We start from the raw sequence: 27,762 nt of genomic DNA, 5'->3' as shown, positions 1-27,762 counted from the left end.
TATAAACTGCAGCCTCTGCTCCCCAGTCCCTACACAGCACAGCAAACATGGCCAAACCCCTGACTGACCAGGAGAAGAGGAAGCAGATCAGCATCAGAGGCATTGTAGGGGTGGAAAATGTCTCTGAACTGAAGAAAGGCTTCAACAGACACTTGCACTTCACCCTGGTCAAAGACAGGAATGTCTCCACCACCAGAGATTACTACTTTGCTTTGGCCCACACTGTGAGGGACCACCTGGTGGGGAGGTGGATCAGAACCCAGCAGTACTACTATGAGAACGACCCCAAGGTACTGCCTCAGCTCTGCCTCATGGTAGTCTTCTGTCTGTAAGGTCTTGCGGGAGAACCTGTAGCAGTCTGACTAGTGGGGACTTGGAGGCTGTCAGTGCAGATGAGTCCATGTTGGAGGAGACTTGTCATAGCCAAGTATCAGGCTACCCCTAGGAATACAAAACACTTGGGGGACCTGGAGTTTGTACAGTGAATATGATGTTTACTTTGTATTGTTCCAATGTAGACAAGTTTCTGCTACATTGTGGGTTAATAACTCTTGGCATTTGTTTGTGTGAAGGAATGAGACTCCATTCTCCACAGCCTGCAGGTCATGTAAGCAGTCAGCTATCTGCTAGTAGACTGTGTGTAGATGTATCACATAGTATACATATATCCTGACCCTTTCCTCATAGTCCCTGCATATGTAGCTGGCATAGCAGTGCAGCATTTATACTGCCCAGGGCCAGTGTGGAGTAATCTGTTTATTTGGGTGTGGTGACTGAAAAAGCTTCTCCGCAGAGTAGGATATTTTGCTTCTAAAACAAGGTCATATAAGCAGAATGTGAGGAGGTCTGGCCATTTTAATAATATTAACTTTATTTATAAAAATTATAAGACCATAATAGATGACGGCTGTTTGGGCATATTGGAGTTGTAGTTATGCAGGAAAGTCGGTGATCTACAGGGTCTGCTTAGTTATAATGTATGATAATACGAAGTCGCATAATTTTCTGTGCATTTGTATGTAATGAGAGATTACATAGACCCATAGAACAGAATTTTCTGCACATATCACGATTACCTATGGCTTGTATAGGAGTGTGAATTTACATGGTGGGAAGTGTAGTCATAAATAAGGTAAGGATTATTATGTATATTTTACTTTCCTCATGCTATGCTGCTCATACTGTATGTTGCAATGTATCAATTACCCACTAGGCATTAAAGGAAACCTACCATCAGAAGTAGATCTGATGGTAGATTCCTCCTGCCTGCCTCTGCCCTAATCTGTAATTTAATAATGCAGGAACCAAACCTAACTTGTTAAACTTTATTTTAGTAATATGTAAATTTACTGCAGTAGCTAATTTAAATATTACTAAAATAAAGTTTTTTACAAGTTGGGTTAGGTTCCTGGATTATTAAATCACAGATTAGGGCAGAGGCAGGCAGGAGGAATCTACCAGAGGATCCTTCAGTGGAAGTGCATCCAATCTCTCCCCGTGCTCCATCTAGTGTCCAGTATGGTCCTATGGTTTAGAGTATGAATAATCACTAATCCAGCACCTTGGATCGGTGCATCCGTTCTGTGACATGGTCTAGGTCAATGATGGCTAACCTATGGCACTGGTGCCAGACGTGGCACTCAGAGCCCTTTCTGTGGGCACCCGGGCCATCACCAGAGATGACTCCAGGTATCTTCCTGCAGTCCCAGACAGCTCAGGACTTGCTTTGCACACACGTATTTTAAAGTGACAGCTGTACCTGGGACTATTTTCTGCTTTATTGGTGTCCTCCGGTGCTGGTATCAATGAAAACTGTGACAGAGAAGGGAGTATAAATCACAAATTAAATTTTTGTGTTGGCACTTGCGATAAATAAGCGGGTCTTTGTTGTAGTTTGGGCACTCGGTCTCTAAAAGGTTTGCCATCACTGGTCTAGGTGTACATGATCTAGATACATAGAGGGTGACTTCTTCCATAAACAATTTCCTTTAAAAAGCTTTCCCTAATGATATCTTCATAATTGACATAAGTTCTATCCAGTTTTCCTGCCTGAAGGGTTAAACCTGTTGCATCACCATAACCTGCTCCATCTCACATTCCTCTATGCTTGTTGTTGGACAGGCTTCCTTGGTGACACAGTAGGTGAAGATTTTGAAATCCCAGGATTGACCTTGACTAGAAAACATTGCTGAGTTTGCGTTATAACTTGCACACTTGGAGGCCTGCAGGAAGGGATAGTCGTATAAAAGCTTCAGCAATGTCACCAACATATCCATATCTAAGCCTAGTCTACAATTATTACTGATTATGGCCTGTCCTGGTTTGAGAAAGTATCTTACCTTTGTGTAATACAAAGTTATTCTGTTTTTCAATATCAGCTCATAGGGGACATATGCAAGTAAAATAGTACAGAGTGAGGGCTCTGCGTGCAAGTGTTTACTGGCTATGAGGATGAGGGGGTGACACAAGGTGAAAGCTTGTATAATGGTCCAACCATTCTTTATAAGAGAACAAATTAAAATAATTTGAATAATTTCAGGATGCTGCTGCTTGAACCAGAAATTATCCTCCTTACTGTACAGGGGGCAGTATTATAGTAATTATATTCTTGTACATAGGGGGCAGTATTATAGTAATTATATTCTTGTACATAGGGGGCAGTATTATAGTAGTTATATTCTTGTACATAGGGGGCAGTATTATAGTAGTTATATTCTTGTACATAGGGGGCAGTATTATAGTAATTTATATTCTTGTACATAGGGGGCAGTATTATAGTAGATATATTCTTGTACATAGGGGGGCAGTATTATAGTAGTTATATTCTTGTACATAGGGGGCAGTATTATAGTAGTTATATTCTTATACATAGGGGGCAGTATTATAGTAGTTATATTCTTATACATAGGGGGCAGTATTATAGTAGTTATATTCTTGTACATAGGGGGCAGTATTATAGTAGATATATTCTTGTACATAGGGGGGCAGTATTATAGTAGTTATATTCTTGTACATAGGGGGCAGTATTATAGTAGTTATATTCTTATACATAGGGGGCAGTATTATAGTAGTTATATTCTTGTACATAGGGGGGCAGTATTATAGTAGTTATATTCCTGTACATAGGGGACGGTATTATAGTAGTTATATTCTAGTACATAGGGGTAGTATTATAGTAGTTATACTCCTGTACATAGGGGGCAGTATTATAGTAGTTATATTCTTGTACATAGGGGACGGTATTATAGTAGTTATATTCTAGTACATAGGGGGTAGTATTATAGTAGTTATACTCCTGTACATAGGGGGCAGTATTATAGTAGTTATACTCCTGTACATAGGGGACGGTATTATAGTAGTTATATTCTTGTACATAGGGGGTAGTATTATAGTAGTTATATTCTTGTACATAGGGGGCAGTATTATAGTAGTTATATTCTTGTACATAGGGGGCAGTATTATAGTAGTTATATTCTTGTACATAGGGGGCAGTATTATAGTAGTTATATTCTTATACATAGGGGGCAGTATTATAGTAGTTATATTCTTGTACATAGGGGGCAGTATTATAGTAGTTATATTCTTGTACATAGGGGACGGTATTATAGTAGTTATATTCTAGTACATAGGGGGTAGTATTATAGTAGTTATACTCCTGTACATAGGGGGCAGTATTATTGTAGTTATATTCTTGTACATAGGGGGCAGTATTATTGTAGTTATATTCTTGTACATAGGGGGCAGTATTATACTAGTTAAATTCTAGTACACAGGGGACAGTATTATAGTGGTTATATTTTAGTCCATGGGGGGCAGCATTATAGTAGGTATTTTCTTGTACCATACATCGGAGTTAGTTTTATAGTAGTTTTTATCCCTTGCTGCTGTCTCTTGCTGTCATTCAGAATGAACCCTTATTCACAATAATTCAGTATTTTGTCTGCCTTGTGTGACTCCATCTCTTGAATGCGTTAGAATCGCCTGTAAACACATGAGGTGATATTTTGCAAATTATGAAGGACCAACACTATGGATATGGACCTTTTAATCTTTGCACCGATAAAGTGGCAGGTCACACAAATATTGGGGCTCTATTAATTTCTGTCAGACTGCCAATGATGGTAAAGCGCTGTACTGATGTGCTCCCATTCAGATGAATGGAAAAGTAACCTGGTACTATTTTCACACATATATCCCAGGCCACATATTTTAATAAATATGTATTTCCTGGAATAAACAAGTCTTGAAATGGTATTCCACAATATGTGGTAAAATGGTGTTTGCCACTGGATACAACTAGTAACAGAATGGCATTTCTCATCAGTTGTCAACCAAGTTCACTCGGATGTAGAATAACCTAAATTCACCTAATGCATTAGACGACTAGTGTTACACTTTATTCCAGTGTAGAACTATTGTTTGGGTGTATGGAAAGTTGGGTTCCTGCCCAATGTATACTGTACAGAGGGGTTTTTGTACCTTGTTGCATGTATTATTCCCAGAAAGTCCCTAGAGAACTGTAAATAATTCTGTTTTACATTCTTGCAGAGAACCTACTACCTGTCTCTAGAATTCTACATGGGCCGTACCCTACAGAACACCATGATTAACCTAGGACTGCAAAATGCTTGTGATGAGGCAATCTATCAGGTAAGTCATAGGATATGCAGTGGTATATTGTATGTGACCACTTTTATATACTTGTAGCAACCTGTGCCCTAATGGTAGCCACTCAGAAAGAAAACTTGGTAATTCTATGACAATTGGATGTGGAACAGCTTGTGAAATGGACTCTTAAAGATGTACTACAACTCCTATCTGTTTGTTGCTAATCTAACCTGGACCTGGCTTTGGTTTAGGACTAGAGATGAGCGAGCACTAAAATGCTCGGGTGCTCGTTACTCGAGCCGAACATTTCCAGATGCTCGAGTGCTCGTTTCGAGTAACGAGCCCCATTGAAGTCAATGGGAGACCCGAGCATTTTTCAAAGGGACCATGGTTCAGGAATAAAATGTGTTATTTAATTGAAAAATAATGTCTTCTGATAATTTGCAAACATCTGCGATCTATTCTTCACTGTTCCGCGCGTATATTATCTCCCGACAAGTTAGCAGATGTAAAGAACAGTGAAGAATAGAATAAAAACAGTGAACACAGTGAACACAGGATCATTTAAGATAAAAACACAGTGCAGAACACAGTGCAGAATAGATTACAGATGTTCGGCACATCTGCTTACTTGTCGGGAGATACGCGCGGAACGGCGCGAACAAAATAGCATGTGAAGAACAATATATATGTGTGTGAAGAACACATTGCAGATGTTTAAATACATCTGCAATGTGTTCTTCACACATATATATTGTTCTTCACATGCTATTTTGTTCGCGCCGTTCCGCGCGTATCTCCCGACAAGTAAGCAGATGTGCCGAACATCTGTAATCTATTCTGCACTGTGTTCTGCACTGTGTTTTTATCTTAAATGATCCTGTGTTCACTGTTTTTATTCTATTCTTCATTGTTCTTCACTGTGTTTTTTTTAATTAAATGCTCGATCTCGAGCAGGGGAAATACTCGTCCGAGCAACGAGCCGTCTCGAGTACCCTAATGCTCGACCGAGCATCAAGCTCGGACGAGCATGTTCGCTCATCTCTATTTAGGACTATCACTGTAATGCCAAGTTGAATTGGCCTGAAGTTCGTGCCTATAAATGAATGCCTGGATTTGAGCCAATGTTGGTGCCTACTTCAGAAATTGGATTGGAATCACATAGACCCTACAATTTTTGCATAGTTACTTTATTAAAAATGAAACTTGTATGGGGAGGTTCTGAGTCATTCCTCTATCATTCAGCTGCTTATGTGTGACTTGGCATCAGTAACTTTCTTTTCTACAGAGCTTGGCCCTTTCAGACTATTATCCTTGCTGAAAGATCACATCAGGCCAACTTTACAGGGGCAAGTCTTCATTGGTAGCGCTATAGCACAAAAAACAAGTGTGGACATGTAGCTAAAGTCTACTACATGGAGGATTCTAGAGGGATCAAGTATTAGGACTTAGTTTTTTTAATAATAGGTTATAGGATAACCACATCTAGGGTTCAAACCCGAGGTTTAGGAGAGCACTGGTGGACCTTGACCTTCATTTCTCCATATACAACCTCCATTGTATATCACAGTGCCTTCTTTGTAAATATGCTGTTTAACCCCTTATCCTGCACCCAGCGTATGATGGCCCCGCCGCTGCATGTTCGGCTTCCACAGCGTTTATCCTACGCCAGGTATATGAAAATTGCCGGCAGCAGCAAGTGCGCAGGCGCGGGGACAGTAACACCCGGCCCACTCCGCTCTGTAGGTTGCGCCGCCCCCCCCCCTTCACACCTCTTCACGCCCCACTGGCGGGAAGGTGGCAAATCGGGGCAAATAATAGCAAAAGCTGGCGTGGCGCAGAGGTCCTGATAAATATGCCCCATTGACTTGAGCATAGGCTTTGGGTGTAAAATACTCTTTACTGAAATGTCCAGCAGCAACACCCCCTCACCAATAAAATGTCCAGGTCTACCCATTTTCATGATGAAATTTGATAAACCTGGTACCCGTGTCGCGCTTAACATCGGCATACTCTCCGGCTTCCTGGGGAGAGGCACTTCTAAGCTCTGTGCGCAGACACAATGATTTGCGGTGACTGGTTTCTTTTAGGCCAGTAGCCCATGAAGGCATTCGGTCCACGACAAATACTCTACTGGAGGGATTTACTTGTCTGAACTGACATGCTGAGGTCCGGACCGAGTTCACTCGCGAGCAACTGCCAGCTCATCTGTGATCGACTAGTTGGCCTGAGGACCTGAATAATAAAGTGGCTGTCCAGGATAAGGGATGACTCTCAGTCTTGGCTGAAGGTGTGAAACATTGTAGATAGAACAACCATTCCCACTTAACCCCTTCACGACTTGGCCTTTTTTAGTTTTTTCACTTCCATTTTTCACTCACCAACTTCAAAAATCTATAACTTTTTTATTTTTCCACATAAAGAGCTCTGTTATGGCTTATTTTGTGCGTAACAAATTGCACTTCATAGTGACGGTATATAATATTCTATGGTGTGTACTGGGAAGCGGGGAAAAAAATTCCAAATGCAGTGAAAATGGTGAAAAACCACATTTGTGACGTTTTCTTGTGGGCTTGGATTTTACAGCTTTCACTCTGCGTCCCAAATGACATGTCTACTTTATTCTTTGGGTCGGTACGATCACGTGGATACCAAATTTGTATAGGTTTTATAATGTTTTCATACATCTTCTGGGGCCAATAACTTTTTCATACTTTGGTTTACGGAGCTGTGGATAGTGTCATTTTTTTGTGAATTTTGATGCCGTTTTCATTACTATAATTTTTGGGACTGTGCGACCTTTTGATCACTTTTTATTAATTTTTTTTTATATTTGTCAAAATAGCAAAAAAATGCCATTTTCGACTTTGGACGCTATTTTCCGTTACGGGGTTAAACATAGTGAAAAAACTATCATATTTTGATAGATCGGGCATTTTCGGACGCGGCGATACCTAATGTGTTCATGATTTTTACTGTTTATTTATTTTTATATCAGTTCTAGGGAAAGGGGGGTGATTTGAATTTTTAGGTTTTTTTATTATAATTTTTTAAACTTTTTTTTTATTTTTACTTTTACTATTTTTCAGACTCCCTAGGGTACTCTAACCCTAGGTAGTCTGATCGATCCTATCATATACTGCCATACTACAGTATGGCAGTATATGTGGATTTTACTCCCCATGCATTACAATGTGCAATTAGCACATTTTAATGCATGGGTTAAAATGAAGTAGCCTCGGGTGTTCGGAACACCCGAGGTTACCATGGCAACGGATCGCCGCTCCCCGTGACGTCATCGGGGAGCAGCGATCCACGACAAGATGGCGGCGCCAATGCTGCCGGCGGCGATCGCGGAGAAAACACCCGCGATCGGTGCTAGCACCGATCGCGGGTGTTACCGGTAAGCCTTTGCTGCAATATGCAGCAAAGACTTACCGGCTATGGAGAGGGCTCGGCCCGCGAGCCCTCTCCATGCACCGGGACCCGGCGCGCGCCGTACTAGTACGCCACGTGTCGGGAAGAATGCTACCATTCTGCTGAACTGTTTAATCCTTTATGGAAACCAGCTACCTTCATTAGAAAGAGATTATAGTGGATTATAATATATGCATTTTTGGTGGTGGGCCGGATCCCAAGCCATCTGGGGGGGCCCATTGCCACCCAAATTACCTACTAAATTTAATACTGAGAAGGGACTTCACCCGTGAAGTCTTTGTACATCTGTTCTTGCTTTCAATGCACATGTACACAAGAGCCATTCCAGGACCTTTTAAACCGCAGATTGAGGGCCAGCAAAAAGAATGTATCCTCCAGTCCCCAAGAAGCTTGATGCTAGTACAATATGTAGGAAGGGAATTACTGACTTCTAGGGGCTATATAGTATTAATACAGCTCCTGAACATAATCTGACACTGATTCCTATGTGAGGGGCATAGCTGGCATTTGGCCAAACTTCGTCATCTAGAATCTATCCTGCCAAGTCTAGTAACTAATGCAAAAAAATCTGGGTAACTTAAACATGCAACTTTATGTGCATCTAACCAGCTTTTCTAGTCTATAAAATTGTCCATCCCTGTACTATTTAGTGTTTTATGGAGAACTTCCTATGTCATGGTCAAAAACATGCCCTTACTTGGGCTAGCATAAGGTGTAACCTTTATTTAGGGACGATACAAAGTGATAGAGGTACAATTATTACGGTACTTTAAATTTAAAGATCGCACTAGCATATGTATTCAATATAAACTGGGCATTAAAGCATCTCAGCCCAATGTCACTAGCACCAAAGTAGTTCAGTGTTAGAGGTGTGCGGGGTCAGTAGCACATGCTCCTCAATGGGCTACACTTCAGTGGTGTTTAGAGACTACACAAAAAGGAAGTGTACACTGAGCTATTCCTCGATGCGTGGATATAAATATTTTAATCTACTAGGGATCATACTTGCAATTCCTTTTCATATATGACGTGCATACATGCAGAACTATATTCAAGTGTTATAAGATACAATTAATAAGGATTTAAATCTATATAGAAGGCAGCAACCACGATTCTATGAAACTCTTCATATGTGATAATGTCTATTATTTGGGGCACATCTGATGTAACGTTGGAATTCCTAGAGATCATACCTACAGTCCCTTGGGTATATGTGCCTATACTTCAGTCCAGCCGAAGCACCAGGACGTTATGGTATAGAATCTCCTGTCTCCGTATGAGCAAACTTTAAAACCTCACTGATGCAGTGGCAACACTCAGAAAATTTCACTATGACAATTTTTTCCATACAGGACAGCTCCTAGATTTCTGATCAATTCTAGACACATACTTTTGTCTGAGTGCTCTATAATTATTCATTCTTGGAATGTAATACTCTCTGCTCTCCTATCAAGAGAAGCCACTCAGATGGAAAAGCTTTAATTTTAGTCTGATGCTGTATTAGTCTTGAAACCTCTTCCTGTAATGTTTCTGTTTCCCCCAATCACCCAATAATTAGTGTTTTTCTGTAAATTTTCTGCGTGGGCTGCAATGTGTGGAATTGTAAATTTAAACCTAATACAGTTTTCAGAATCAATAAATTGAATCGATTGTCAAAACTGATGACAAGGATAATTTATTGGACCTAACACCATAAATACCATTTAATTCCTGTTCTGCAGCTTGGACTGGACATTGAGGAACTAGAGGAGATGGAAGAGGATGCTGGGCTTGGTAATGGTGGTCTTGGACGTCTTGCAGGTCAGTAATTGTTTGGGGCACTGTACTGGGGATACAGCTGAGACTTTGTACAGAAGCCAAAATTGAGGTGTATTCCAGTAATTTATTGATTGAACAAAACCTCCTGTTACTCAAATATTTATAATTGTGTGTACCAAAGTCTTCAGCTCTGATCTAGATTACATCAGGCCTCAGGGCATTGACATTAGGACTATTTGTGGAGGTGGCATGGACTGGAAATACATTCTGTTCATGTTGGCATTACACTTGGTTACATATTTACTGGAACTCATCCTGTGGTTTTTGGTTAGTTTTGTAAATTCTTTAATGTTGGGTGCAATCTTCCAAATGTTGCAATAATTTTAGTATGAAGCATCTTATAATATGACCATAAATATTCTGTACCGTGTGAGCCCATTACAATATTAATATCCCATACAATATCTGTTCATAGTAGCCATTCGCTTAGGCTCTAGTACAGCTGCCACATCAATACTTTCTTGGACCAAAGCAGACCTTGGTAGACTAAAACCACCTAGACTTTGCTGGTGCTCGGTAACAAGGCGGCCAAACATTTCAATTGGCCCTTTTATTGGATTTACTTATTGATCATTGTCTTCTATTTATTTATTAGCTTGTTTCCTGGATTCCATGGCTACTCTGGGCCTTGCTGCATATGGGTATGGCATCCGCTATGAATATGGAATTTTCAATCAGAAGATCAAAGATGGATGGCAGGTGTGTATTATATTGAGCTACAGTGGTAAAATGTGTGCCAGGCCCCCCATTATAATGTATTGTTTATAGTACTGTGCTAGTCTTCTCATATAAGAAAGGTACACCATATGGGCTAGGTTGGGACCGCACCCTCGACACCTCCTCAAGGTACGGCTCTGTCAAACTGTCAAAATCTGCAAATAGTAGTGTGGTGCCTCATATTTCCTGCTTTTTAGCTTTCTTTTCAAAAAGCCTGATTTAAATTTGGGGTACTGCATGCTTAATAATTGGTGCTATAAATTTAGCTGAGGGAGGGAATTGCATTTGTTCTGTCCAAGGAGCATTAAAAAGCTGTTTCACCTTTTATACAAGGCAAGTAAAGCTTTTTTTTTTTTTTTTTTTCGTAAGACTTTTAGCTATAGAAACCTACACATGCTTTCCTGACAAAGGGTGTATTTATCATTTATGCGGCCCAAAGCAAAATTGCACCTGGCGAGACCCCTCTCATGCAGAGTGTTTCTTTAAATATCAGAAGGAAATCTATTGCACCCTGTTCTGCCATTGCGGTAAATTGTATTGGCATTATTTGGGTACCAATACAATTTAATTAGCAGCCACTTTGTCTTCTATGTGCTTTAACATAGGTCCTAGAGAACTTGCTTCATCCCAACACCAATTGCATTAATTATATCATAGGTATATCTGCCCCTATATTTTATACAGAAATTAAACGGAAGGTAACTTACTGAAACTCTGACCAGTTGTCTTTCCTAGAAATGAACTTTGGTATCTTGGGTCCATTATGATGGATAATCCCTTCTTTCTGATTTGACCCAAGGTCTCTGGAAGTTTGCACAGTTGCCCTTTGGTACTAGGGTCATTTGTTTTTACTCTATCTGGACAAGAGACTTCAGAAACTTTGGCTAGTTCCATTATTTAAAAGGAACCTGTCATAAGGTTTTGCCCCACTACTCAGATAGGGGCTAAAATGTACTTTCTATAATTGTCTCCTTTATATGAAATCTCACCTTGACCTGTTAAAAAAAAAATAAAAATCTCCCCTAAAATCACCTCATTTTCACAGGAGATAATTCGTATTAAGTGGTTGGAGGGCTAATGTTCCTTTGAACAGAAGATCGGGGCTTCCAATAGTACCTAGAAACCTGCTTCTGTGTCCTATTAAAAGATAAGGCTTGTAGTTTTGCGAGCTACAAAACTATAGAGATGCAGGCAGTTAAAGGACACCTGTCATCAGGTCTGTGTCGTTGTCCTGTCACTACTACCTTTTGGAGCAGCTCACAAGGATCCATCACAGCCTTGATCTAGTCAATTCATACATTAATCATTGCAAAATCATTGTTTCTTAATTATGTAAATGAGGCTGGTCGAATGGTCAGAGGCAGTGATGTTACCCCTTCCCTCTCCTCCCCCTGCTCATGTCTGTGTGTAATGTATAGTAAAGCATGGCTAGTGTCTGTGCTTTACCTGCTGACATGCTGCATCCTCCTAATACACATGTAAGAGACACAGACATCAGCTACACAAGGGCCTGACATGTTCTGCTATAACATGGCTGCATCCTGGAGCTGTTGTATCTCTCCTATACACACACAGGCTGCAGGGGGTGCCAGCACCAGGAAGCACATCATTATACAGCCTCACACCATTATACAGGCTGTCAGTCATGTGTATAGTAGTATCTCATACATACAGGTTGCAGGGGGCGTGGCCTACAGCACCAGGAAGCACATGGAGGAGTCATTACATTATTATACCTCACATCATTATACAGACTGTCAGTCAAGCACTGGGGGTGTGGCTGTACCTCCCACTCATGAATAAGCTGGACAGCATGGATATGCTAATGACTCATTGGACATTTCACAGGTCATTTGCATACAGCTTTAGGACCTCATTGCTTAGGTTTACAGGCATGTAGAGTGACAATGAAGGGATAGAGGCAATGCTCTCTAATGGCAGTTTATGAAAATATATTTAGTTTAGTGGGGTTATTTTGCCTGACGGGTTCTCTTTAAAGATAGAGTTCCTGAATACTTTTATCAGGCGTTTGCATTTTCAACTCTGTCTTTAGCTGCCTGTATCTTTTCTGTAGATCACAGAACCAAACCTTAGCAGAATGTTTCTAGTTGCTATTGAATAAGAGAAGGGGCACTTCTAAAATGACCGTTCCCCTGCAACCGCTGAACTTGTCTCATCTCGCCTAACTTTGGGGGAGATTTATTTAATTTTTAAATAGATAAAAGTGTGAAATTTATCAAAATAGGGAATTCCAGAAAGGACATTTTATACCTTACCTAAGGGGGTTGGTAGTCTAGTGGAGTAAAACCTAGTGACAGGTTCCCTTTAAATGAAGGAGGGTTAACTTTCTGCAGAAAACAAGATTCACAAGTTTATCCCATTCAGGACGCATCCTGTTTGTACGTTAAGGCTCAGTCCTTTTGCTTGAAAAGTTATTACCACAGGAAGAGACACTGGTCAAATTTTTAACACTTTAACATCCCTGTGATTTTGTGATTGTTTTTTCGTGAGACATTGTAGTTTGTTGTTACTATAATTTAATTGATCGGTTACTTTTTTGGTGGGTAAAAATTAATAATTTAGGAGAAATTGGGGAAAAAAATTACAATTTTCAAATGTTCAAATTTACAGCTGCATATACATCCCCACAGATGGATGTGTGAATGCACCCTAACACTCAGCGATACCAAAACAAAATGGTGCTGTTTGAAGGAGAACCAATTTGGCCAGTCAGACTTGACTGGCCAATCACAGCGATCAGCGGGCAGAACCGATCTAATTAGCCGGGTGACTTCATTGGGAAAGGGGGGCAGGAGAACCTCCTGAGTCCTAGTGACCTAGTTAAACACAATGCAATTGCTGTGCTGAGCGCGAATAGCGGGAGCTTGCACTTTAATAGTATGGCGCAGAGCGCCAAGGGGTTGAGGCATAAATAAACTATGGGGGGGGGGGGGGGGGGAGATTTAACAACGTGTCTCAGGTTCCTCCCTCTAGCTGGAAAACACTTGTCTTTTGCTGCTCCACATTTATCACTGTGATGATGAATTCTGGTGCAGTATAAGATTGTCTGTTCCTACTTTAGACCTACTTTTAGTTTTTTGTTTTTGGGTGCATGGACGATTTCCCACAAACCACGGCCCATTCTCGCCCCTTAGTTTGACAAGTCGGGAAAGTGCCAAAAAAAAGGTTTAAAAGCCTTGATAACTGTGGTGCAATGCATTTTAGACAGTGTTTTTCGGCGCAAAGTTGCCAGAATTGTGACACAAGTGGTTTTATAAATTCCCCCGATTATCTTTTAGCTGGAGTCTTCTTGCTATGGTGGCTGTTAAGGAGCCCTAGAAACACATTACTGGTGGGACATAATGGTCTGCAGCCTTGGCAACATCGGCTTGGAGTTTGACAACCATTTCCCATGTATCTTATACTATACAGTGGGACATGTTAAGAATAATCTATATTTGTTTTATACTTTTTGATATAATGCACCAATAAAACTGACCCCTACAAGCATACAGTACTGGTTTAGTTATATAAAAACACATGTCCTATACTCAGCAGTTTCCCAGCAAAGAAGTAATTTTGCTGGGAAATGAATACCCTCGGCAAGTAGAATTTAATGGTCTATTTTGGTCGTGGAAAAAATAACTTGGTAAATTGTCATTGAGAAACTTAAGGTCTTGTACAAGTGGATGTTACCCAAGGCTGGTTCCCTTATGTTTAAATCTATCCTTCCCCACGCTTCCTGTGTAATGGGCTTATCATGATGGCTCAGCCGGGATGTGGATACTGGCTCTTTACAAACATAAATGTTGTTGTTTTGGGGGAGGGTGCATTTTATATACATACAAATAACGAGCTGCACAAAAAAAACATTTTTGCACAATTTGGATTAAATCTAGACCACAATAGTATAATTTACACTAGATTTTTGTATCACTTGAGACACAAAAAGTTGTGTTGGGGGGTGGAGAAATTTCAGAAATTGATGCACTTGGAACTTAAAGATGGTAACTACAGCAGACTTGCATCTATAGTTACGAGTAGTGAAGTATTCTTGGGGTCCGTTACTCCTGGAATTGGTTGGCTATATAGAAGTTGAAAATGAAATCCATGTTTTGTTTGTTTATGTATTACTTAATAATGTCAGGTGGAAGAAGCTGATGATTGGCTGAGACATGGAAATCCTTGGGAAAAGGCCCGACCAGAGTACATGCTCCCTGTGCATTTCTATGGGCGGGTGGAAAACACCAAAACAGGTCCTCGATGGGTGGACACTCAAGTAAGATTTTTTTGAGTTTCACATTAGATACCTCCTTAGAAGTTCTGGTCCAATGTTTTCCTATTTTTTCCTATGTTTTTCTATTAATTCTAGGTGGTTCTGGCAATGCCGTACGACACTCCAGTCCCTGGTTATATGAATAACACAGTCAATACTATGAGACTTTGGTCTGCAAGAGCTCCCAATGACTTCAACCTGAGGGACTGTGAGTATGTCTGGTGCAAAATCTTACTAGTCCACATTAATGTGTGAGATGACAATTCTGACTTTCTCATAGGAAAACTAGTCTACCAATCCAAAGGTCAGCAAATAGTCTTTGTAGCTACTAAATTCAATCCCACCACATCCTCCAGCCCCGTTGTAATCCTTGCTTTGTCAGTATACTGTACAATTTTATTGTGCACCTGATATAATTGATACCTCATTGCTGTAGGCTAAGGCAGTCAGTTACTATCCCCAATTTTCTGCTGGGGCTCCCCTAATGTAGCCATAGGGTGCTGGTGGATTGTGGATAGATTAATGGAGGTTGCTCTGCTTTGGCCAACTAGAGTTTTTGATGCGGATCTATGGCATAGACCTGCATCTTTTCTGTAGGTGCAATAAGGGCGTAGTAACCCTCTTGCTAGATGTGAGAACTAGTTACTAGCTGGATAGAGAAGCGTTGGACAGCTGTTTTTAGTCGATGTTGATGCTTCCCCTGATGCTTTCCTAATAATTCATTGGTCAGGAAGTGGTTTATTACAAATGCTCTGCTGAAACTATTGCCTATCCCTTTCTCCGAGCGTGTTAAATTGTCATCATATTGTGTATTGATAAATACATATCACATGTATGAATGATCAAGCCTGCTTTTAACCTTTCCTACAGTTAATGTTGGTGACTACATCCAGGCAGTACTGGACCGGAACCTGGCCGAGAACATCTCTCGTGTCCTGTATCCAAATGATAATGTGAGTTTTACCCGATACGATATTCGTATAACTTTGGCTGAGCCAGGGAGACCACATACAAACCAATTGGCCCTAACATGTGGAATAAACTGTCTGTGGTGCTTGAATACAATCCATTACAATATGAAACTTGTCTTTGTGTACATGGTAAGGGAGCAGACTTCCCTTCCATTTTTCCATTTTACATTTGATCCACTATTGGGAAAGTAGTAGTTATGTTCAGCAATGGACATTAGAGGGCAGTATTCAATTGATTTTTACCTTCTCTAGAGCACAAATACTTCTATGGTGTGTGTGTGTGTTTTTGTGTTTTTTTTTGTATTTTATTATATGTTGCCTTCTTAAATTTGTTCTTTATCATTATTCAGTTCTTTGAAGGGAAGGAGCTACGCCTTAAACAAGAATACTTTGTGGTGGCTGCTTCTTTACAAGACATCATCCGCCGTTTCAAGGCCTCTAAATTTGGGTGCAGGGACTCTGTGAGGACAGGCTTTGACTCTTTTCCTGAAAAGGCATGTTTGATATTTGACCCGCAGCAGTAAATATTCCAATCCGTGATGGGAAAAAAGGGGAAAATTAATTCTAAGTCCTTCTTCTACAGGTTGCCATACAGCTCAATGACACTCACCCTGCCCTGGGAATTCCAGAGCTGATGAGGATATTTCTGGATATTGAGAAACTTCCCTGGGATAAGGTATAGCGTCAAAAGCTTGCAATTCAGCTGCTATCTCCACGTCTCTGTTGGCTACTGCTAGCCGGGTTGTTGCCTATACTTGCATGCAGTGATAAATGACCAAATGGTCCAGCTCAATATGTGGGTGCCATGTTTCAGATTTGTACCTCTTTATTTATACAAGTTGGAGATATATCTGTTTCATTTATTGCTTGGGGCACCAATTCTGGCACCTGTCCCTATACTTGTTCAGGTAGGGAAATGCCCAACTCTACAGGCAAATTCCAATACATAAAATTATAGCAGATTATTATCGGTCCACATTGCCATAGTGGCTTCTTTCCCAGAAGTACTATGAAAACTTTCGTGTATATGAAGATAAAGCAGAACAAGCTTCTTAGCTAATAGTATTGTGCCATCTTTGTAGCTTGCATTAACGCCCACAGGATTTGGCAAACATTTCTAATCCTTGGCATGCGGTTCTTGAATCCAACAGTTTTTTAACTGTCAAAATTAACCTGAGATCTGTATCCTAGAGCCATGAACTTTCTCTGTAGTGGCCCCTACGCTGTTCTTCTTGACACATTTCATTGTACATGATCATTGTTGTGTTTGAGTGCTCAAGAACTTGCACTACCTTCATATGAACAGGGCATGTTCATTAGTGTGCTTGGGCTATGTGGATAACTGCAATTTTGACCCGATATTGGTATTTGTCGAAAAACAATGTGTGAACAGTCCCTAATATGGTAAAATCCTTCTTCTATGTTTAGTCAGTTAATTTCTATATATTTTTCAGGCTTGGGAGATCACCAAGAAAACCTTTGCCTACACGAACCACACTGTATTGCCTGAAGCACTGGAACGCTGGCCCGTGGACCTAGTGGAGAAATTGTTGCCCAGGCACCTGCAGATCATCTATGAAATAAACCAGAGGCATTTAGAGGTAAGTTGTTTCGGGTTTTTTTTTTTTTTTTTTTTTTTTTTTTTTTTTAAGGTTGAACTATCAGTCCTTTTTGTAACAAAGCACCTTTTTCTTGATAAGAACTTTAACAATGTATGAAATGCCATATGGCCTGTAATGAGCTGGTAAATATTTCCAACTAATATTCAGGAATTTTTGATTGATGTGAATGAAGCATCCTTGTGCAATGGCTGTACCAAGTATTGCAGGTCTGACACCCCCCCCCCCCCCTTGTGGTGTCTGTATATCACAGACATGACCCTTGTACATAAATGTTTCTGTTTGTGTGCTTTTAATGCCGTAAGGCCCATGTGGGAGTTTATCCTGTTACACCTAGCCTACTACAGATGGAAATTATTTTGTGGATGTGTTTGTTATGTAAAGGAGCCACTTTAGATCACTTCAAAATTCTGAAAGTTCTGTAGTTGGTATGGTCCATTGAGGTCATTGTGGTGATAATGCAGTGGCTAGCTCCAGCAGAAACTGTGTGCTGAGCTTCCCATCTATAAATGGTTATCGACAATGCTGCCGATCATTTTATTGGGGTTGTTAGACCGCCCAGTGACCTATTGACAGAATAGGTTATAATTATCAATGGTGGAAAAGCTCTTGGCATTGCACAAATTTAATTAAATGCATTGGGTTTTTCAGAAAATTTCAGCCCTATACCCAGGAGATGTAGACCGGCTGAGGAGAATGTCTCTGATTGAAGAAGATGGAATCAAGAGGATTAACATGGCTCACTTGTGCATTGTTGGATCACATGCAGTGAATGGGGTGGCTAAAATCCACTCGGAGATTGTGAAAAACCAAGTGTAAGTATCCGGTCCTACGTAATCCATCTACTGCCGAACATATTGCTGCTCCATTCTGTGTCACTTTCAATAAGCCTATAATCCATTAATGGGGAACTAGAGGGAGAATGTAGAAACATGGTGTGTAAGGCCAAATACAGGCGGTCCCCTACTTAAGAACACTCGACTTGCATACGACCCCTAGTTACAAACGGACCTCTGGATATTGGTAATTTATTGTACTTTGGTCCTAGGCTACAATAAACAGCTATAATATATATCACAGGTGTCTGTAATGAAACTTTTTTGGTAATCCTGATTCTAATGACAACCCAATATTTTTAAAATCCAATTGTCACAGAGACCAAAAAAGTTCTGGCTGGGATTACAATGATAAAATATACAGTTCCGACTAACATACAAATTCAACTTAAGAACAAACCTACAGACCCTATATTGTATGTAACCTGGGGCCTGCCTGTAGTCTGAACTGGAGAAGTATCTCACCCTGTAATATTCATGTAGAGGAATGTGGAAAATGAGGCCCATGAGGTAGAATCGCGCTTTTTGCTCATGTTGGGAGAAATATATTTTTTTTGCTAGACTCAAAGTGTAATATGATTGAAAATGAAAAGCCACTGGGACGAACTTCTAATTGGGTCTTCCTACAGATCACATACCGTATGTATAATTTGCTTGAAAATCAATGGTGGAGATCAGTGGACTTTTTAATTTTTTTTTTGTTTCTGTGTTTTTGTTTTTTTTTTTCTGATTCTGTATAAGGATGGGGATAGTAGGATTGCGTTGTTATAGAAGTAATGTGATATGTTATAGTAATGTGATAATTACTATCAATCCTCATATAATGTTGCCACCTTCTTTTATAGATTTAAAGACTTCAGTGACATTGAACCTGCAAAGTTCCAGAACAAGACAAATGGGATTACTCCCAGGCGCTGGCTTCTCCTGTGTAACCCTGGACTTGCAGAACTCATTGCGGAGGTAAAACCGGGTCATATATTTTTTTTTTTCTTGCTAATGGTGTTTTTGTGCCTTTTTGCTGCGTAATGGCTGTTTTGAGCCTATTTTGCATGATTTTTTTTTTTTTTTTTTTGCGCCTCAATTCGCTGTGTTGTTGCGCCCTATTTGTCATTATATTGCGGCTGTTTACAGATGTTTGTGCCCCATTTATTACACTATTGGGTCTATATAGGAGCAAATAATTAAAAAATAACACACCAGTCCTGACCATGCTTGGGGAAAGGCAATGGTATGATTTGGGTTAACCCTTTGTATTCTCTTTCAGAAAATTGGGGAAGATTACGTAAAAGATCTGAGCCAGCTTACCAAACTGAATAAGTTTGTAAATGACGACATATTCATCAGGGATGTCTCAAAGGTGAAAGAGGTTAGTAACAGTTAGCTGTATTCTACATAACTAGTGCAGCCATCACTAGTGGGAGCTCACTGCATATATCTATGCAATAAGCTCCCTAGTGATGGCTGAATGTAGCAAGAATTCTATCTTTGAACTCTAGTGATTCATGCAGAATTGCTGTGTATCATAAAAATGATCCCTAAAATATAAATGCAACAAAGAAAATATTCAGTTGGACATGTACAATTTTCTTCCTTTATAGGAGAACAAGCTAAAGTTTATCCAATATCTGGAAAAGGAATACAAGATGAGACTGAACCCATCTTCCATGTTTGATGTGCAAGTGAAGAGAATCCATGAGTACAAGAGACAATTGCTCAACTGCCTCCATATCATTACGATGTACAACCGTAAGCGCCCTTTTTCGTAATACTCAATTTCTCATATCCTCACTCAACCAAAATTTACCACTAACCAAAAGGTTAACATGGGGGAAAAAAGTACATGAAAACAAAAAACCTAAACAAAAATGTCAGTCTTCTAAAATTGATACTGCATCTACCCAAGGTAGATTTAAAATACGGACCGTGCCGTAAAAGTCGAAAATGAGTTGCGTCCTTAAGGGGTTAAAGCTATTTTGAAAAGAGGTTTCCTTCCATGTTATGTTTTTTGGAAATTAGTTTCATGCCTTTTCTTCTATAAATGGTTATAAATACAATATTGTATAATACGTCATCTGGGGATTAGGGTGTAGTGGGTAACATCTGTTTCGCAGGTTGTCTACACTGGCATAGTCTAGGAGAAGGCTCATTAGCTGTGCGATTATCCTGATCAGTGTGACAATACAACAAGATTTATAATGGGGCACGGATGACATGAAGTATGAGGTGTGGGACTCGGTACAGAGGAGCATTTATCATGTATAGTATTGCTTGGGTCTCAGGTGAAAAATTGATGACTAGGAGGCTGTAGACGGCAATGTAAAACTATAATGGTAGATTCCTACTTATTTTAAAATCTTTTATCCGCTACTGTCGAAGAAAATTACAATGAAAAAAAAATGCATATTTTGTCATAACCATTAGGTGCTTCATGCTATCCTTTTTGTTTAGCAATATAATACATAAATCTGTGAAGGAGAATTGCTGCAATTGGAATAAATTTCCTAGATCAACCACTTTTCCCCAGAAATATAATGACTATAATAATGACTGTATCTTGTGATATTGTTAAAATCACAGGAAACGCATCCAAATAACTCTTAAAGTATTTGAGTGAGTTCATCAACGGCTTCCACTAATGGAGAGTCTTCCCTGCTTTGACAGTTAAGAACCCCCTCTTATGTTTTGTCTGTTTCTTTTCTTTGTTTTTCCCCTTTTAGATAAAGAGGATGCGCCATTGTAAGGCCACGTTTGCATGCTGCGTTTAAATTGCACTTCAATCGAAATTAAGCACCGCATGTTTTGACAAAAAAACAAAAAAAAAATGTGGTGGTCATTCCCTATTGCAGATGATTAGGTTTAAAAGCATATGCGATCCGGTGAAACTCCTATCCATGCTCTTGAATTGCCTTTCTAAATGTGAATTTGGCCTTATGATAGATATATACCCTATAGCAATCGTAAGACATATATTAGTGATTTATTGATTCAGGTATAGTTAGTTATGAAGTCCCCAAAGATTCCTTTTGTTTTTAACTTCCATGACTTTGTATTTTGTTTTAGGTATAAAGGCAAATCCCACTAAGGAGTTTGTTCCGAGAACAGTTATTATTGGAGGAAAGGTAGTCTCGTCTTGGCTATATTTATAAATGTAAAATTATAAAAAATCTTGGGTTTGACAAACAACTGTTGCCTGGAATTCCAGCTGAAGTAAAAAATTTAAGTGGATAGTTTCCTTGCCGTTTTGTGCTGAGGCATTCACAAACCCAGTGCTCTATGGAAGAACCCTAAATGTGCCGAGCCACCATTTTCATGTATTTGGGCAAAGAATTTTGTGCCCATTTATGATGTTGGTGACTATTCAATACTTATTTCACCTTCTGCCTATTACAAGTAAATCCATTGCTAAAGGTGCTATTGATATGACTTTCTCACTGGATGTCTGTAACAACCCATCCAATCCGCATTGGCAAATTTAGGTCAAACCATATGGTTTTTGTGTAAAATGACACAGGAAATAAGTATTGAACACCTGAAGAGAGCTGTGCAAAAAGCCATGTAAAGTCATGACGCCAATAGAAAGCAATCAGTAATTAGAAAGCAATTCTGAAACTTGGTAACAAACATCAGCTGGTTCAACTGATGGTCTATAAAATGGTGTCTTATTGCCATCACAAACTTCTCTTGAGTAAAACCAATGAGCTTTCTCAAGACCTTTGCAACCGTATTATTGCAAAACCTACTGATGGCATTAATTACAGGAGAGTTTCTAAATTTCTGAAGGTTTCAGTGAACACTATTGGGGAAGTGGAAAGAACATAATCTCTCCATAAACTGACAATGAGCTGGTGCTTTCCGACAGAGGAGGGAACATAATTATCAGTTGTCCAAGGACCACCTGTGTAATACACTCAACCTCCATGGCCTGTACGCATGCTCCCCATGAGGGACTTTATTGCCTATAGAGACTATAAAAAGCCTGTTCAAGGGTGTTTAATGTTTGCTCAACAACATTGAGACAAACCTACAGAGAGAATATCGTCTGGTCTGAAAAATGTAACTATTTGGATGACATAATACACACCATGTTTGGCAGTCAAAAGGCACTGTATCTAGCTCCATACCAAAGGTGGGGACATTCTTTATAATAATAATTTTAAAAAAATCTACTGCCGTTAGGGGCATAACTACACGGGTAGCAGCTGCCATGGGGCCCACAGTGTCAGGCATCTAGGTTTGTATGTGTGTAATGTTTATATACTGTATGTGTGTGTATTTCTTGTATATGTGATGAGTATTTATTCTGTGTGTGTATATGTGATTTTGGTCCATTCTTCCATACAAACAATAGCTTAAATGCAAGTTTAATACTTTTTCCATGTGCCCTTCTCATTATTACAAATAACTTAAGGACATGCATGGTTTGATCTCTTTGCCAGTGGGGATTTGAGGAGTTGTTCCAAATTTCTGGTGAGGATTTCAAGTATTGAACATGTCGCCAATTTTCTAGCTCACTGTTGTTTAATCAAGTCCTAAAAAGAGATCACAAATACAATTCAGACTGAGCCATATACAGGCGGTCCCCTGCTTAAGAACACTCGACTTACATACGACCCCTAGTTACAAAAGGAGCTCTGGATGTTGGTAATTTATTGTACTTCAGTCCTAGGCTACAATGATCAGCTGTAACAGTTATCACAGGCGTCTGTAATGAAGCTTTAGTGTTAATATTGATTCTTATGACAACCCAACATTTTTAAAATCCAATTGTCACGGAGACCAAAAAAGTTCTGGCTGGGATTACAATGATAAAATATACAGTTCTGACTTACATACAAACATCAACTTAAGAACAAACCTACAGACCCTATCTTGTATGTAACCCAGGGACTGCCTATATTCTATAAGTAGAGAACTGCACCCTAAAGCAAGTCCTTATTTTCCCTTTTCCACCTTTTCAGGCTGCTCCTGGATATCACATGGCGAAGTTGATCATAAAGCTCATCACTTCTGTGGGGGATATTGTGAACAATGACCCGATGGTAGGAAGCAAGCTGAAAGTCATTTACTTGGAGAACTACAGAGTATCTCTTGCAGAGAAAGGTCTGTGCCTTGTCCAAAAGTTCTGTTATATAATATATTATTATTACTACGGGCGGTCCCCTACTTAAGAACACCCGACTTGCATACGACCCCTGGATGTTAATAACTTGCTGTACTTTAGCCTTAGACTAAAATAACCAGCTATAACAGTTATTAAAGGTGTCTGCAATTTAAGCTTTATTATTAATCCTGATTCTTATGACAATCCAACATTTTAAAAATCCAATTGTCACAGAGACCAAAAACATTTTGGCTGGGGTTACAATTATTAAATATACGGTTCCGACTTGCATACAAATTCAACTTAAGAACAAACCTACAGACCCTATTTTGTACGTAACTGGGGGACTGCCTGTATATATTCCTGTTTGTAATAAGGGGAAATAACTTGCTGATTGAGTGTCGGATTATTGCCCTCTACGCTGTCTGGATGGAGGGGCAAATAAAGCATATGCCCTGCCACGTGTCTGATATGCCATAAATAGCAGAGTACTGTACGTGGCTACCTTTTGGCAGTGCCATAGAGTTCTTTCTCAACTTATCTCAATATTCACATGGAGGAACAGGACCCCATTCTCATGATGTAAGGTTCATGTGGTCTGATCTCCATTGATCAACATGTTATCCTGTTCTATAGGGCTATATTCTACATTAACACTACTTTGTGGCTCCTAACATGGTGAATATATAGGTGTGCTGCAAAAAAATTAATTAAAAATTAACTTTAATATTTATTTATATGAAGCCCAAGTGCTCTGGGGGCTTCATCTCAGACCATTGCTCTGTGCACCTCCTGGAGCACTTAGGAAGTGCTTATCATGCTTTATTTTGATGGTAGATTTCTTTAAATTAGTTGGCCTATTAGACCCAGGCACTTTGTGGTAATCTTCCTATTTGTTATCCATGGCCTCCATGCAACTCTTGGGGGCATGATCTGAGCCCCACTGTGCTGTGTGGGAGTGTGTGATGGTGTAACAGCCTATGAAGCTGCAGCACAGAGGGCTCTGGTAACTCCCCCAGAGCCCTTCTGGCTCATTAGCATAATTTTTAAAGTTAATGTTGGATGGAAGGAGGCCATGGATAACAAATATAAGATAAGCACAGTCCCATTGCCTGGATCTATGCGTAAGTTCCCCTGGTTTATCGTGCTTGTTTTTGTTTGCTTTAAGCAAAATCTATTTTTCAATTAGGGGGGTTGTCCTACAGTTTTTAAAATTCTGCAGACGGGCTGGGGAGGGATTTTTTTTATAAAGCAGTACTCATTTTCTCCATCGCACCCATTGTCCTGTGCCGCCATCTCGCTGGCACAGAAGCTGCAATGCCTTCAGCTTCTGGCCACCGCGAGGAAGAGGTGAGTACAGCTTTGTTTTTGTTTTTTTGTTTTAAATACCTCCCCAGCCTGCATGGAGAATTTTAAAATAGGTCGGATAACCCCTTTAAGTTTTTAAATTGTGCCATCCCCTCTTTAGGTCTGCGGTATTGCATCTCAGCCCCATTCACCCTATGGTAGATGAGCTGCAATAACATACTTATCCATGTGTGCCACCATTTGTTGAAGAGATTGGCAATGTTTTTCCAATATCCTCTAATGTGACTGTGGAAAGAACATAATTTGTGAATGTGCTACATTCTTCTTCTTGGATCCTATTAAATGCCATGTTTTTGTTTGGTAGTCATCCCAGCAACAGACTTGTCAGAGCAGATATCCACTGCAGGCACTGAGGCTTCTGGCACAGGTAACATGAAATTCATGCTCAATGGAGCACTGACCATTGGGACCATGGATGGCGCCAATGTGGAAATGGCAGAGGAGGCTGGAGAGGAGAACCTCTTCATATTTGGCATGAGAGTGGACGATGTGGCCGAAATGGACAAGAAGGGGTAAGACATTGTCTGACAATGGTTAATGTCTACTCTGCCGAAACCTCTGCCGCATTTTACCCTCATCGTGATCTGTGTGCAGGTATAATGCCCAGGAATATTATCATCGACTACCAGAACTAAAGCAGGTCATTGACCAGATACAAAGTGGCTTCTTCTCTCCATCAAAGCCTGAGCTATTCAAAGACTTGGTGGACATGCTTTTCTATCATGACAGGTCAGTATTGCTGAGATGGTGGCAGTTGGGTTAGGCAAACTTCAGAAGAAAACTGAATTAAAAAAAAAAATAGAATTAACTCAATAATCAGTTACCATCATCTCTTCCATTGCTTAATAACACCACATGATTTTATTTAATCTTTGGACTACAGGTTTAAAGTGTTTGCAGACTATGAAGCTTATGTCAAGTGCCAGGAGAGGGTCAGTGCCCTGTACAAGGTAGGCTACAAAGACCATGTCCACCACTGAGCACTATTGTTTTTCGTTCCAAATGACTTAAAAGTTAAGGACTTGCTGGAGTCCCTACTAGAAGAGTATAATAGCTTCCACTTCATGGAGTTCCTGGATTCAACATTAAAAGACCCTATTGGCTCCTCCTAGTGGTAGCAGTTTTGTTGGTGTAGTGCAATAAAGTTATTGAGTTATTCAATCCTTCCATTTCATAAATGGGGATGATTTGGATGTAAACATTTACTGACACCCACAGACTTCAGTATGTGAACCAAGGTAACGGTAGAACCTGAGCGGTGCCTTCAGAAGATTTGTGCCATAAGCTGAGGGTAGCCATGACCTCTAGACAATCAAGCCGCTGCAACTTTATCTGGCTGTTTTTTTTCGGCTTTAAGTGCTTGTTCCAAATAATAGTTCCATCCTCTTTATTATTTGGCCTGGTACCATCATAAAGATCCCAAGTTTATATGTATTATCTAAATAAATCAATTTCTACAAAAAAAATTGTCCTGCTATATTCTGAGACCAATAACCTTTTCACACTTCTGTGTCCATTTCCACTTCTGTGTATATTTTATTCAAATGAACCAACTTTTTTTTTTGCCATAATTTTCCACTATGAAGTTCATCACGTTTATCATCATTTTGTTTGTTTGATTAGTTCTAGGAAAAGGGGGACAATTTGAACTTTTTAGCCTTTTATACATTTTTATGTTTTTGAGCTTTAAAAAAAAAAAAAAAAAATCTTTACCCCCCGCCCCAGGAGTTCTCCTACAATATACTACTTTATTGCAGGATATGGGATTTTAGTGCTGAACTCTGACCATCTTCCACCTGGGAATCTAGGACAGGCTCCAGACTGTTAAAGCTACTGATCACTGAATCCCCGATGACTGACTTCATGGTTGTTCATGATCTCATCCAGCTTTGCTGTGTTCATTTAAACAGTTAACACTTGCACTTGGTGCCAACGCCAAGTAGGTGGTGAATGTCCTCCACATACACTGCTTGTCTGTCAGGTCCTACTTTAAGGGACAGAAGCGAGAATTTTGTGTGATAAAGGGAATGACTGGTGGGAAGGGACTCGCGATTGTCGCTATGGGAATTCAAGACTATTATTTTTCTACACTTCTATTTATCTTTTGTGGGGTTTTTTTTCCCGTTTTTTTGGTGGCGGTGCTTTCTGCTCAAAACCTAGTCTGACTCTCCCGACGTCACCAGGATCAGCTGTGCAAAATTTAGTGATTGTGTAAACTTGACGGTGCAGATCCCTTTAAAACACATACATGATGTAATTTGTGTTCTTTACCTAGAAACCAAAAGAATGGACCAAGGTTGTCATCAAGAATATAGCTGCATCAGGCAAATTCTCCAGTGACCGGACAATTAAGGAATACGCTAAGGATATCTGGGGAGTAGAGCCATCTGATTTAAAGATTCCTCCACCCAATGAACCAAGAGAAGCAATGGAGGACTTAAAACCGGCTAATGCTAAAGCTTAATAAGGGAAGAAGTTGTAACATGGAGAAGTGAAGCTTGCACTAATCTCCAGATCTCAATAGTCCTTGTCATATCGGGTTTCGGGCAGCCGAAACGACTTTAATGCTTTTGTGCACTTGCTTTGCTGTAGATAATTGTTGTTGCACTTTATGGGTCCAGTACAGAGCATGGTTTGTTTTCTACCACTGATGGGTCTGTCTTGGATCATCCGGGACCAGTGCTGAAACTGTAACTATATCTTGGAATCTCTTGTAGATGCTTATCTGACCAAATGTGCGGTCTGTCCATCGCACAATAAAGGAAATTTATATGGATTTCCATCTCATGTTTTCTGGGGTATGGGCGTTTAGTCAGTCTGGGTGTTTTTTGTCTAGTTCAGTAACACAGAAAGGAAATATAATGACTAACCTAGTCACCAAATTTCCTTTTTATATGTATCTTTGTCCCAGGAAAGGTGAGCCTGGCTTGTTTTGGCTCTAAATCCTCACCCAAAGGCAAAGGTGGCCAACAGAGGCATAACTAGAATTTCCTGGGCTCCATTGCAAAAG

General features: G+C 39.9%; 1 protein-coding gene across 1 annotated transcript; it reads left to right on the top strand.

The window, feature by feature from the left end:
- Positions 1-27,528, top strand: PYGL (glycogen phosphorylase L). Its single transcript, XM_072116079.1, has 20 exons — positions 1-290; positions 4,549-4,650; positions 9,768-9,846; positions 10,460-10,563; positions 14,729-14,860; positions 14,954-15,065; positions 15,728-15,810; positions 16,179-16,322; positions 16,412-16,504; positions 17,283-17,429; positions 18,099-18,262; positions 19,129-19,243; positions 19,548-19,649; positions 19,882-20,029; positions 21,344-21,402; positions 23,242-23,383; positions 25,057-25,264; positions 25,347-25,481; positions 25,636-25,702; positions 27,028-27,528. Exons 1-20 carry the CDS (start codon positions 48-50, stop codon positions 27,214-27,216), a joined length of 2,568 nt encoding a protein of 855 aa, XP_071972180.1. The 5' UTR covers positions 1-47; the 3' UTR covers positions 27,217-27,528.
- The last annotated feature ends 234 nt before the right edge of the window (positions 27,529-27,762 follow it).

This window comes from Engystomops pustulosus, chromosome 7 (assembly GCF_040894005.1).
Source record: "Engystomops pustulosus chromosome 7, aEngPut4.maternal, whole genome shotgun sequence".
NCBI lineage: Eukaryota > Metazoa > Chordata > Amphibia > Anura > Leptodactylidae > Engystomops > Engystomops pustulosus.
Note: the sequence above shows the minus strand (reverse complement) of the source record. Positions and strands in the feature narration are given on the sequence as shown.

What these genes read in the sequence shown, in the direction of transcription:
- PYGL (XM_072116079.1), top strand. Translation starts at nt 48, where the DNA reads ATGGCCAAACCCCTGACTGACCAGGAGAAGAGGAAGCAGATCAGCATC. An exon ending in AGATCAAAGATGGATGGCAG is followed by an intron (nt 10,564 to 14,728) that starts GTGTGTATTATA and finishes TAATAATGTCAG; the next exon opens with GTGGAAGAAGCTGATGATTG. An exon ending in AGAAACTTCCCTGGGATAAG is followed by an intron (nt 16,505 to 17,282) that starts GTATAGCGTCAA and finishes TATATTTTTCAG; the next exon opens with GCTTGGGAGATCACCAAGAA.